General features: G+C 42.0%; 1 protein-coding gene across 1 annotated transcript in view; it reads left to right on the forward strand.

Moving 5' to 3' along the window:
• The window catches only part of LOC104307679 (E3 ubiquitin-protein ligase KCMF1), a 48,228-nt gene extending 34,793 nt beyond the window's left edge, over window positions 1–13,435 (forward strand). The window contains 4 exon segments of the mRNA XM_054177761.1: window positions 1,562–1,663; window positions 7,419–7,593; window positions 10,159–10,441; window positions 12,399–13,435. Coding sequence (XP_054033736.1) covers window positions 1,562–1,663; window positions 7,419–7,593; window positions 10,159–10,441; window positions 12,399–12,660 — 822 coding nt within the window. The 3' untranslated portion in view covers window positions 12,661–13,435.
• The last annotated feature ends 322 nt before the right edge of the window (window positions 13,436–13,757 follow it).

Genomic DNA, 13,757 nt, shown 5'->3' on the forward strand with positions numbered 1-13,757 from the left:
TCTTTCTCATTGTTCTTCATAACTTTTTCTTAGCTAATGTTTTTCTGAGGACTTTATCTCTTCAAGTATAGGCACTTTGTAATGCCTTTGTCCTGTTAGCAAAAACCCTTTCTTTCAGAAGCATGGTGGTGTTCTCATGCCAGAATCCTATGCTTCCTCAGTAGCCTAAATGAAAAAAGATTGCTTCGAAGATGTTGTCTCTTGCTACTGTATGAAGCACTCAGAGATTAAGCAGCTATAAGTGGTTCTGAAATCCATGAACTTATCTGTCCACTATATATCTGTTCCTATGTCCTAACAGGATAGGTATCTGACAAGTTGACATAGTGGAGTACTTACTATTTTACACTGCAGAAAGTTGTCTTTGCCCTGAAGTGTGTCTGTTGGTATGGCACCTCTGGTGATCAAGAATCTGGGAAGAGGAGAGCTGTGAAGTCAAATGCTAATCATCAAAAATAGAGGAAGGCATTGTAGCAAAAAGCTTTTAACATGCTTGGATTTCTGCTCAGATCTGACTTAAAGTCACAATGGCTTTAACAGTGCAGCAATTGCAGTCAAAAGCAATTGCGATTTTACAGTAAATATACTTCTGTGTCTTCACATATGAGTAAGACAGATGTGTATGCTACTATATAGGTGTTGGTGCCTGCAGTCTTTTGAAATCTACTGTCAACAACTTGAGAATATATATGAAAAGCACTGGGGACCTGGTCTTTGTTGCAGACAAAAATTGCTCCATGAAGGCAAGACTGTTTGGGTGGAACACAGAGAAATTCATAGACAGCAGCTGAAGATAGCTGTCAAAGTGCTGTTAGTTTGTGCTCTTAATATTTGGGGATGAATTTTGTGGAATGGATTTTTTTTTTTTCCCTTACCATCTGTAAATCTTGTCTGCCATCTGCAAAACTTCAAAGTCAGTCTGCAAAACTGCTGTAAAGGGGAATGGAAGATGCTTTTCAAGCTGTTGTGGAGTTATTAAAAAGGCAAATCATAACTGGGGCAGTTGTAATGTTACTATTAGCCTGCTTGGTTAGCATGTTTTGGTTTGAAAAACAATTCAGCCGAAGACAGTGCCTTCTTCCAAACTGTTGTGAAAGGGTGTGGAGTTCAGCCCTTCTCTGACAAACTTGTAGCAGTTATGCACTGCCTGGGTGGATGGTCTCAGTTCGAAACTTCAGCAAATAACTTGTGTGTGGTTTCATTCTGAGTCCTGTGCTGAGACAAGTGTCAAGCAGATAAGTAGTAATCCTTTTGAATCAGGCTCTGCTGTCTATAGCCAGATTGGCATACAAAGACCAATTTTCAAGGCACTGCAAACTGAATTTGAAAATTCTAGCTCTGGTTTTCTTAGTAGTCTGAAAATCAAAATAAAATATGTCCAAAATCAGTGTCTGCACTTGAGTATGTTTTCTGGGGATTTTTGAACGTGCTGCCCTCCCTGATTACCTGGAATGTGATTTTAATACAAAAGAATCGATGTCTAATGGTTGACTCAATTACAGGAGTTCTGGTTTATGTACAGTTCATAAAGCTGGAGCTTTTTCTCACTTTGTAATTTCAGATTTGTCCAATATGTGCAGCATTGCCTGGAGGGGATCCAAATCACGTCACAGATGATTTTGCAGCTCATCTTACACTGGAACACAGAGCTCCTAGAGATTTAATATCCTTTTCAAGTTGAGGCTAAACTGTTGCAATGGCATGTATTGGCCTTTATAGTATGACCCTTATACTTGTGATTTTCTTCAGACTTAAGTGGATAAAGATCTGTGTGTCAGAAAGGTTTATTTGCCAGTTTGCTTTTTGCTCTAACAGCAAAAGCATTTAAAGAACTTTGGCACAGAGTTTTTTTTACTTGCACTTGTGGTTTTATCCTTTATTATCATTAGTCTTGATGCTGCTTTATGTGTAGAGGTTCAGTAGTGTGCTGTATCTACTTGTGACATAAAAAGGATGACTGAGGGTGATTTGAGCCTATCTGATTTAGATTAATGATTTTAAACTTGCTTAACTACTTTAACACCATGTTTTAGTAACATAATTTCATACTATTACTGGCATTTTGCAATATAACTTGGAAGACTTTCAGATTTCCTAGGAAACAGGATGTTTCAGTGTAGATAATTCAACAGTGGGTTATGCATATTTATCTGTGCCAAATGGCTGTAGAGCTGGAACTATTGGGATTTTATCCTTGTTCTAGAAACAATTTACTTCCTTCCCCCTGCCCCAAGACTAACTGATAAAATATATTGTTGTTTACTCTTTTTATGTAGTGATACTGAGGCTCTGTAGCCTGCCTACAGTAAGCAAGCTCTCCAAAGTATCCCTTTGTGTCTCATTTAAACAGACAAAATGACTGCATTATTATTATTTTGATAGTGGGGGTTTTGTTTAAAGTTTTTTAAATGGGAAAAAAAGTAGGAATATGTAAGCAACTGGAGTTAAAAAAGATAAAATCCAAGCCCTTGCACTATGGCTTATTGCACTAATAAAAGAGAGAGAGCATTTAGGAGGTAAGTTCATTTCTGTGTTTGATTGCATTCAAGTTTGCTAGTTTTATTGTGGTTTAGCATCAGGACAAGGTAAATGCACATTTTAATTGCTACACAGTACTTTCAGTGTTATTTGCACCATGAAGGACTGATGAATAGTGCAGAGAGCACTACAAAGTTAATAAAAGTAGGTGTCTTTATTTCATCTTTCCCTGTAGACAGGAGCAAAGATCCCAGCAGTTCCCAAGAGCAGGGTACAGACCATGTGAGCTTAGTCCCAGGTGTCTAGGGAGGTCTTCCACAGCCAAGTGTCCCCCACAGCAGAGTCACGCCATCCTTCCTTTTGGGTGAAGGTAGGTTGAGATTGAGAGGGCAGGGGGGGAAATCTTCAAGACCCCTGGATCTTTCCTGGCCTTTGGACCACTCTGAGCTCTTGCTTGATGACTGGTGTAGTGAGTCACTGAGTAATTTTTCTTGTATTGGTTTGGTTCTGCTCTTTCTACAACAAGGGCAACGAGGCTGGTGAGAGGCCTTGAGCACAAGCCCTACAAGGAGAGGCTGAGGGAGCTGGGGTTGCTTAGCCTGGAGAAGAGAAGGCTCAGGGGAGACCTTATTGCTCTCTACAACTACCTGAAGGAAGGGTGTAGCCAGGAGGGGGTTGGTCTCTTCTCCCAGGCAACCAGCACCAGAACAAGGGGACACAGTCTCAAGCTGTGCCAGGGGAAGTTTAGGCTCGAGGTGAGGAGAAAGTTCTTCACCAAGAGAGTTGTTAGCCATTGGAATGGGCTGCCCAGGGAGGTGATGGAGGTGTTCAAGAGGGGATTGGACGTGGCACTTGGTGCCATGGTCTAGTCATGAGGTCTTGGGTGACGGGTTGGTCTTGATGATCTTTGAGGTCTCTTCCAACCTTGGTGATTCTGTGACCTGTGAGTTCTTCATAGCACCTGCCTAATATGCTTTGTCTAAGAAAACTTACATCCCTGCATCACAATGTACTGCAGGTCAAACTGCAGGTCTCCAGTGTGGGCTTAACTGCTCTGTAGCCAAGGAAGTTTAAATTCCCTTACTGAAATGAAAAAAATCAGACTCATAGAAAGGTTTAGGCTGGAAGAGGCCTTATAGATCATCTCATCCAACCTTTCTGCTGTGGGCAGAGACGCCTCTCAACTAGACCAGGTTACTCAAGGCCCCATCCAACCTGACCTTGAACATCTCTGGTGAGGGGGCATCCACAGCCTCCTTGCACAATGTTTGATTAGAGTTCATCCTTCTGCAACTTTGAATTCCCCTCCAGTATCAGAGGTGCCACCAGATGACTTTTAATGTGTGTTGTTTCAGAAAATCAGTCTCTTCAAATGCAGAGTAGGGCTTTGGTGTCAGATCCGCGATGGATTTTTCACGGCTGTGATATCCGTTGCCTGTGATTCAGCATTGACAACAATGCACATAGAACTTTCTGCGTGTATGTTCATTTCAATCATCAGTGTTGTCAGGTCTCCAAAACCTGATAACAAGTATATCCTGAAGTGGCTGTTCTACATGGGGCTCTACAGCTTATCTGCAACATGTGGATCTGAATTAGGAAAAAACAAAGAAGAGATGCCACTTCTCATCCAAGGTCCAGCAGTGTAGGGGAGAGTAATTGTCAAAATGGGGGAGCCGCTGGCTGATACTGTTACATTGTTTTTCTAAACATTCTCTTATGAAGTTCATGACCACCTGAGGAATCTGACCATATCTGTGGGTCTTGATGAGATGCATCCCAGAGTCCTGAGGGAATTGGTTGACACAGTTGCCAAGACACTTCCCACGGCATTTGGAGAGTCCTGGCAGTCGGGTGAATTCCTTCAAGACTGGAGAAAGGGAAACATTGCACCCATTTCTAAAAAAGGTAGAGAGGAGGATCCCAGGAACTGCTGAGCTGTCAGCCTCACATCTGTGCTGGGAAAGATCATGAAATAGATTCTCTTAGAAGCAATGCTAATGCAAAGAGGTGATTCAAGACAGTCACTGTGGCTTCACTAAGGGCAAGGTCCTGCCTGACCAGCCTAGTGTCCTTTTGTGATGCAGTGACTGATTCTGAGTGGACAAGGGAAGAGCTATCTAGAATAATCCCCACAGCCCTCTTTTCTGCATTTGAGAAATGTGGACTGTCCAGTGAATAAGGAATTGGCTGGATGGCCATGTCCAGAGGAATGTGATCAATAGGTCAATGTACAGATGAAGATCTGTGACAAGCGTGATCCCTTAGGTCCATATGGGTCCAGCACTGTTCAGTATCTTCATCAACAGAGATTGACAATAGGATTGAGTGCACCATCAGCAAGTTTGCAGGTGACACCAGGCTGAGCGGTACAGTTAACATGCCCAAAGGACAGGATGCCATCTGGAGGGACCTGGACAAGCTTGAGAAATGGGCCTGCGTGAACCTCATGTGGTTCAAGAAGTCTAAGTGCAAGGTGTTGTACATACGTTGGGGTAGTCCTCATTGTCAGTGCAGGCTGGGAGATGACAGGAATGAGAGCAACCCTGTGGAGAAGGACTTTTTGGGTACTAGTGAGTGAAGAGCTGAGCATGAGCCAGTGTGCAGCTCAGGAAGCAAACTGTAACCTAGGCAGCAGGGAGGTATTTCTGTTCCTCTGCACCACTTCGGGGAGACCCTTCCTGGAGTTGTGTGTCCGTCTCTGGAGTCCTCAGCACAAAAGAGATGTAAACCTGATGGATCAGAAGTCTAGAACACTTCTCCTATGAGAAAAGGTGAGAGCTGGGGGGTTGTTAAGAGAGGGCTGCAGGGAGATGTTGGAGTGGCCTTACTTAAAGGGGGCCTGTAAGAAGCATGGAGACAATCTTTTTTTTTTAGCAAGGGCTGTTGTGACAGGACAAGGGGCAGTGGTTTTAAACTGTAGCCTATGATCTAGGCTATATATAAGGAAGACATTTTTTACATTGAGGGTGGTGAAACATTGACCCAGGCTGCCCCGGGAGGTGGTAGATGCCCAGTCCCTGGAAACATTCAAGGTCAGATCAGACAGCACTCTGAGCAACCTGATCTAGTTAAAGATGTCTCTACTTACTGCAGGGTAACTAGGATTAGATGAAGTTTAAAGGTCCCTTCCAACCCAGATGTTCTATGAACTTGGAGCTGTACAGAGCAACTCTCTGTGCTCTGTAACAGGGGTCACGTACAAAGGGATAGTGAAGGCTCTTTGCTTTTACTTATCCTGCACTAAAATTTTCTGTTAGAGTCTGAGGTAAGCTTTTATTGCAGGATCTGCTGGAGTTCATGTCCCAGGTATTGTCTGGACATGTGTGGTTTATTTTGGTTCTGAGGTGTGTGTTGCCTTTTTTTTTTTTTTTTTTTTAAATTGTCCCAGAAGGCTTCTTATATCTTTTTATGAATTGTGTGCTGCCATTGCAAGGTGTGCCCTTTGTTTCTGCAGTCTTTAAAGCCCAGTTTCCTACTTGAGCAGGAAAATACTTGCAAATTTATCAAATGCAGCTTTTCAGCATGGATTACATGAATAGTTCTCACGTGGCTATTCAGTTTATCTGTTTGTCACAAGTTAAGGTTTATAAAGGCTTTCCTTACTCTTGCATAGCTGGAAAGATTTGGATGCATGCTCACCTAGCATTTGAAGAGTCATGTTTATCTCAAAATACCTTAACACTTGCAGTTAGTTACCCCACAGTCCTTTGCTTGAGAAATCCCCAGATACTAGCCTTCCCTACCAGGTCTGGTTAGGAAAAACTTGCCAAGATGCATAGGTGCAGTGGTCTATCTAATGCAGCATTTGTTTCCAGCAGCAGCCAGATTTAGCATGCTTAAGAGAGATGCTAGACATCGTGTGTTCTGTGCCAGGGGAAACTGTCCTTTTACCCCACAGACACTAGATATTTTGCTGTGTAGCTAGTAAGTTTGAGAGAGGCAAATGATCTGTCAAGTCTTTTTGTAATAGTCAGAAGGTATTTCCTGCCATGAGAAGTCAATGTTTTCCATCTTCAGTTCTTGACTTCCATGATATCCTGACGTTCTGCACTGTAACTGTGTTTTATGAGTTGTACACAGGACCTTTTATTTACACAGTAAGTAAAGAAAATGGGAGACAGGAGGATCTCAACTAGAAGTCTACTGACAGTAAGACACACAAGCCTACACTAATTTTGCACTAATGGATTATGTTAGTGTGCTTTTTAAAATAAAGTCTTGACTGACTTGGTCAAATGAGTGTTAAAAACTTTATGAGAAAAATTACCTAAAAATTTGATTAGTCTCCTGTGTGGAAAATTGTACAGAAGGTATGATTTGAAATGTGAATGTCTGATATGAAGTGGAGGAAAACAGGAAAATGAAAGGTGTCATCGTCATAACTGGAATTAGTTAAGAAAATGGCTAAGATTTCCCCTTTGGCTAAGAGAGCAAAGATGAAGCAAAGGGTGTGAATTTTGTGGATAAAAGCATGAAGTACAAAAGTTAGTGTGGATACAGCAATTACTATGGCAATACACTTCTAAAAATTCTTTTCAGTACTTAAGAATTAGGAAGGGAGAATAAAATACTTAGGTCTCTGTAAAAAGCTTGGCCAAGCATGTGTCTGTTGGTGTTTTCAGATTACCAAGTAAAAAATCTGATCTAAAAGGCCCTTATAGAAATTAGTCCTGATGTTTCATAGGCACCACAAAAAGCTGGAGAAACAGAGTTTAATGTATGCAGCACTGGGTCTCTTGAGTTCCTAATGGTAAGTCTGACTGGCATCATGGCCACAGCCTTAGCTGTACTACCTTACACTTTGTACTGCAGTACAAAGTTGTAGTACCTTAGCTTTGCTTCAGGGGGTGAATCATGAATGAAGAACAGTGTTCACTTTCACTTGAGTGTTAAACACTCGCTGCCATGCAGTTCCTTTTTCTTAACTTGCTGGTTACGATGAATCCAGTGGTGTTCGGCATGTACGTAGGATGTTCCACCCAGGCCGGGGTCTGGGAGGCCCACGCGCACGTAGATCAAACATGCACTTTACTAGCAGTTCCCCTGCTGGTCTTTCGTCTTCTCAGAGTTCGTATTCTCCAAGCAATAGAGAAGCCATGGATCCTATAGCTGGTAAGAGCTGTAACCACAGATTTTACTTCAGTGTCCTTCTTGCACAGAGGAAGTAAAATTGAGGACAATAATAATTGCCTTGCTTTCTGCTGTATGAATCTGCATGTAGAGGTAACAGCCCACAATGCTAGTGTAGCTGGTGGCTGCTTGCAGCTGAGCAGCACACTTCACTGGGTTGTTGCACCTCCTTTGCATGGAAATGCTGAAACAACTGCCTGCAGCTTGTGCTTTTAATTCTAAACAGTGTGAGGCTTATTCCCAAACTTTATCTGCGCACAGGTCTTGTACATTTTTGACCACTAATGGTGTCCAGCTTCCATCACCTGCAGTAGTACCTCTCATTGTAATTTGCCACGTGGATACAGGGGTTTACAGAGGAGACAATCTGTCTCAAGGTTAAATTAGCTGAATTTGCATGTTAATGGACATTTCAAGTGTTCGGTTTGCATCCAGGCTTCTGTTCAAATGCCAGATTTGCCAATATTGTGGATTTCTAATTATTATTGGTTTAGGTGTACTTCTAAATTCTTGTGTGAGTGTACTACTGCAAGTATTTGCTAGGTATTTTGGTCAAGTTTAGAAAACACTGTGAGATGGGGAAGGGTGTCCCATTTTCGACACCGGAAGGTGATAAAGCTGTGTCACTAGGATTCGCAGGAATAACTTGTTTTGCTTGTGTTTAGCTTTGATGTGAAAATAACTTTTTTCCCCCCCAGGAAATTAAAAATGGAGAATGAAGACAATTCTGAAAGCAAATAGCCTTTACCTAAGGAGAAATCAAAGTGTTTTTATGTAGTGGTCTTTGACCATCCCAGCATGTTAAGGAAACCTGAATTTCTGCATAATACATCTTTACTTCAGATGCCAGGAAGGCATAACTGGAGCTTCCTACTGTCATGTTGTGACTTCTTCAAAGGGAGGTAGTCAGTCAGCCAGATTAATGAGGCCTTTCCTCTGAAAGGGGAGCTCTGGCTCCACTGCCTTCCTTAATCATGGTCCCCTTTCCTGCCACCTTCTGGCTCTGGTGCTCACTGGCCTTCTGTGACCTGATTTAACTCATTAAAATTAGCTAGGAAGAAGTATTTAATCCAGAGAAGAAAACAGTGTGAGGTCACAGGACGGTCTGAAAAGGACTGGAATTTGTTCAAGGAGTGAGGATGTTTGTGAAGCCTCTAGTTGGAAGACCTTGCCTTTCTTTTAGAAGGGCAGCTAGTTCAGCTCAGTTGAATGTGGAGTGGCTGCTGAGGTTTTTCAGCTTCACAGGACCTCACCTAGCAGCATCAAATGTGGGATAATAAAATGACATTCTGCTGCATCTTTCCTGATAGAAACTTTGGTTTTGCATTTAGAGTTCACTTGCACCCTGAGCTGGATGTCCTTTTTAATACCAAGACTATGTCTCAAGCTCACATCTTCCAAATAATGTTTCACCATACTCTTAAGCTTTAGCTTACAGTGGGAATAAATACATCTAAATCCTGTCTGCAAGCTTTTTATCTTCCATTTTACTGGAGTAATGAATAGGAAAGTCCACTAGAATTTTTCTGTTTAAAATTATTATAGCATCTGTTACTTTTTTCTTCCTTCTGTGGCACGTTCCAGTAGTTACAATGGAGAACAAGTTATTTAATCTTGGTATTGCTGTCAGTGCTGTTAAAAATTATTTGACCATACCAAGTTCCTGACACTGAAAACAACTGCATTTTGCTTTAATTCCTCAGAGAAAGCTCTGTTTGGAAGGATTATATGTTGTCAATGCAATGAAAGGAAAATTGTCATGACCTATGGAGTAACTTCATGTAGAGGTGAGGGGCAGGAACAATACTGTCCACCTTTTTCTCTGCCTTTACATCACCTGCAGCAGGAAGTGATGTAAGAATTGCCGCTACATAGGGTGCAGTAGAAATTCTGCACTGATGCACTGAGCAGTAATTTTTATTTTAAAAAATAGTGAATGAAACATCCTTTAAGCATTCCATCCCTCTGAGCTGGAGGGTTTATGGATAGGGTTTTTTATTTGTAGGCCTTCTCTGTTCTTTTGGAGGAAAAAAAACCCCTACAGTAAAAATGCTTGCCTATTTCAGTTTGAATGACAGGCCATGCTTATTTAGTAGAAATACTCAAAGCAACAGTACTATATTCTTCTTTGCTGCAGTAGTTTCCCTCTGAGATGTAGGGAAAGTGAAGCCTGTGTTTCGAGGGAACTTCCACTGAGAGGAAAAGTCACCAACCAAAGCCAAAATGAAGTTGATCCTTAGTAAATTGCTATTTTGACTCAAAGCTTCAGGAGGATTGCAGCAGAGGACAGGCGTTCCTTACAGAGTGGCTCTTCTGTTGTTTTGGAGGAATTAAACTTGGACTTACTTGGAATACATCTGGATAGATGACTCAGTTGTCTTTGTCATGTGAGACAGTGAATGCTAGAACTTTCTTCCAGGATCTCCATGGGCTGTTCAGCTATTCACTGAAAAAAGGAATGGATGCACTGGGATTCAGGGTGTATTCATTCTGTTGTGTAGAGCTCACTTGAGGTTTTTATCATAGAAACTTTCTTTTCTCTGGCAGAGCTTTTATCTCAGCTATCAGGCGTGAGGCGTTCTGCAGGAGGACAGCTGAACTCCTCGGGCCCTTCTGCTTCTCAGTTACAGCAGCTGCAGATGCAACTGCAGTTGGAACGACAACATGCACAAGCGGCAAGACAACAACTGGAGACTGCGCGCAATGCAACTAGACGTACTAACACGATCAATATCAACACCACTATGACACAATCTACAACAACCACCAACACATCTAACACAGAAAACAGTCAGCAGACTGTCCAGAACTCCCAGTTTCTTCTTACAAGGTAACTTGTTCTGTGCTTTTACCTTTCACTATTTCTGGTTTGCCTTAGTCTTGATAAAGACATAAAGGTCAATGGAACCAAACTACTAGGCACACACCCTAGCAGGCAAGTGTCTGATTAAATACATCTCAAAGTTAGCCAGCTAATGAATGATAGAACATCCTCATGGTAGACGTGATGGTATTTAAAACTTGCTTCATCCACGTTTCTAGCTCCAAAGGAGAACCAGTTATTTGGTATCCAGGGGCAGCAGTTTGTAGCTGCTTAAAAGGGAGTTATTCTGGTTTTGTGAAGCCAGCTCCAGGACCTGGCTTCAGAAGTATCCAGTGGTGGAATAGTGTTTGCAAAAAGGAGAGGCGAGCGTGCTGTGCATTGTTGTTTGCACCTGGGAACACGTTTAAAGGTTTGGACCTGAGTATGGATTTCTGACAACCTTGAAAAGCGGGCTGGTTTGGAGTTTTGGCTGAAAAAGGTTCGACTCCAGGCAGGGGCCTTCTGCCAGATTCTTTATCAGGTTTGTAGCCAGCACACTGTGCTTTTGTTTGTGTTTGTAACATCTTTTCAAACCTACTGTCTTTTGCTCCTAAGCAGTGGGCAAATGGGTAAATTAGTTGCTGTACCTAGGAACAAAGGGAATGTTTCTTGACTAAATTGTGCTTGATTTCCCTACTACTTTCAACAAAAGAAGTGCATATACATTTGAGCTGTAATGGAGGGGAAGACATACAATAGTATTAACTGGAAATATGTCTTGTAAAAGCTGGAGGTGGAACAGGAATTTATACATGCTAATTATTTTATTTACTACTTATTTTTTGTGATTGGATAGCAAAGCCAATAAGTATTCTGTTAATGGCATCCTTTATCTTAGAAATTATGCTTAGGTCCCAGGATTATTTTAAAGAGGAGTCACCCCCTGTTCTTCTAGAAAGTTTACTGTTGACCTGAACTAAAATACATCACACACCCCCCTGCTCTAATTCCCTGTACCTAGTCTTGGTTTTCTTTTTGATGTTGTGCAAGAGTCTGGGCATTTGAACAGCTGCTGTGCCAATAGACCTGGATTTCAGCCAACGTGTTTTTTACCATGTGCCTTATAATAAGTGACATCTTTCAATCAGAAACTCATTATTTCAAAAACTTAAAGTACCTGCAAATGTTTACAGATTTTCGGAGTCTTTCAGAACAAGCAGTCTCCTTGTCTATCAGGAAACCTGGCTCTGTTACACTTTGGGAATCTCTAGGCTTTATGCCTGCAGTAACACATTTTGTGGCTGTTGTGGTTTAAAGCCCCATGCAGCCACTCACACAACTGCCTCCCTCCCCCTGATACAATGGGAAGGAGAAATCGGGAGCAAAATGCAAAATCCTGCAGGTTGAGGTAAGGAGAATTTAACAGGACAACACAAGAGGGAACTGCAGGAATTACAACAGTAAAGAAGCCATGTGTGAAAACGAGTAACATGAAATACAGCACCAGCACCTAATGCACCCACCCACACCAGTGCCCCCCTCACAGCACCTATGGTGTGCAATAGCCCACTGGAATAGCTGTCCTGGGTGCATCCCCTATCAACTGCTCATGAAGCAAACTCACCCTGTCCTGGGTGAACCTCACACAATAGCATGTGCAAACTTAGAGGCTGATCTAGGAGGAAAAAAAAAAAAGGGCACATTGTGATTGTCTGGGAAGCTGTAACAGCCCTCCCTAAGAGAGTCCTGGATAGCAGGAAATCTTACAAATAGGGATTTTTATTATTGTTCTTTAGCTTTAAGCTTCAGTTCGCTGTTTCAGCAATACAGGACTGCTGCGCTCAGGTGTCAGAGGTTGCCAAAGGGCAAGTAGGACTGTCCTGATGGAGTGGATTTTTACTGCCTTTTGGCACTTGTCAGTAGTGTTACCAGTGAAATGGGCTTTCACCAACTGCCTGTGTTCTCTTCCCTTGCTGCTGTGCAGGTTGAATGACCCGAAGATGTCGGAAGCAGAGCGTCAGTCGATGGAAAGTGAACGGGCAGACTGCAGTCTGTTTGTTCAGGAGCTTCTACTGTCCACTTTGATGCGGGAAGAAAGTTCTTCCTCAGATGAGGATGAGCGGGGGGAGATTGCAGATTTTGGTGCTATGGGCTGTGTAGATATTATGCCTCTAGATGTTGCTTTAGAAAACCTAAACTTAAAAGAGAGTAATAAAGGAAATGAGCCTCCTCCACCTCCTCTTTGATGACATCCCACTTTGCAGACAGTGTCCTCTGTGCTGTATTTGCCAATGAAAGTGGACAACAACTATCTTGGGTTTGTTTTGGTGATTGTAATTTCAGGTCTGTCACTCTTGTTACATTGTGTACATTCAAAAGAAAGAGAGAAAAGATATATATGATAATCATTTCCACTTAACTAATTTTTACTTTAAGCAGGTAAATGTAGGTTGCAGTGCAGAGCAAAAAGCTCTGTGTCCTGTACCTTGACATGCAAAAGGCTCTCTTAATACTCCACATTCAAACTGAAGAGGAAACAAAAAATGAAAAATCTCTAATGAAGCTGCTGTGTGTATTTATGAATATTAATGAATAAAAACTGCTTGGATGGTTTACCTTAACTACTGCATGACGTTTTTTGCAGCGTGCATGAATTATTAGTGACCTTGTCTTTGGAAAAAAAATTAAATGCAAAGAGTAAAATTATAAGAGACGAAGCTTTCCCATTACTCAGAGGTTACGTTGAGAGAAACATTACTTTCTGGCCACAAATTGCTTGTCAGCACTAGCTTTCAAATACTGTGTGACAGAATGACGCCTTTGAGCTGTCCTTGCACAGGATGGATCTGCTGTGGTGACCAGGGGGCGGCCTTTTGCTGTATGTGACCTTAATATCGCCCTGCTAGCCATCACCTCGGTGTGGCGCTGAACTTCATGTTATGCGTCTGTAGGAGACACAACAGTAAGGCCAGGGCTGGAATTACTGAAGGGGGCTTTTGTGTGCCCTGAAGTCAAACGGTGTTCACTTGTTTAAAGTTTTTTCTCTCTTTTGGTTCCCCCCTCCCCATGGTTGTTATTTATTTTTTTTTTAAACTGTTAGATCTGTTTTATTCAGCTGTAGGCAATTCATTATAATCACTGTTTAGGAACCAAGTTAACTTGGATCATGTTGTCGTAGTTTAAAAAGCCTTTCACGGTCTCAGTTGTATTTTGAGTTATTTATGTATTTGCTTCCTAGTCTGCAGATGCCTTTCACTATCAGGGGAGCCTGAGGAGTTGGATGCCCAGATTGTCAGTGTATTACAATGGAATTTTTAATGCTAACGTTAGCACCTTCTATTTA

This window comes from Dryobates pubescens, chromosome Z, assembly GCF_014839835.1.
Source record: "Dryobates pubescens isolate bDryPub1 chromosome Z, bDryPub1.pri, whole genome shotgun sequence".
Lineage (NCBI taxonomy): Eukaryota > Metazoa > Chordata > Aves > Piciformes > Picidae > Dryobates > Dryobates pubescens.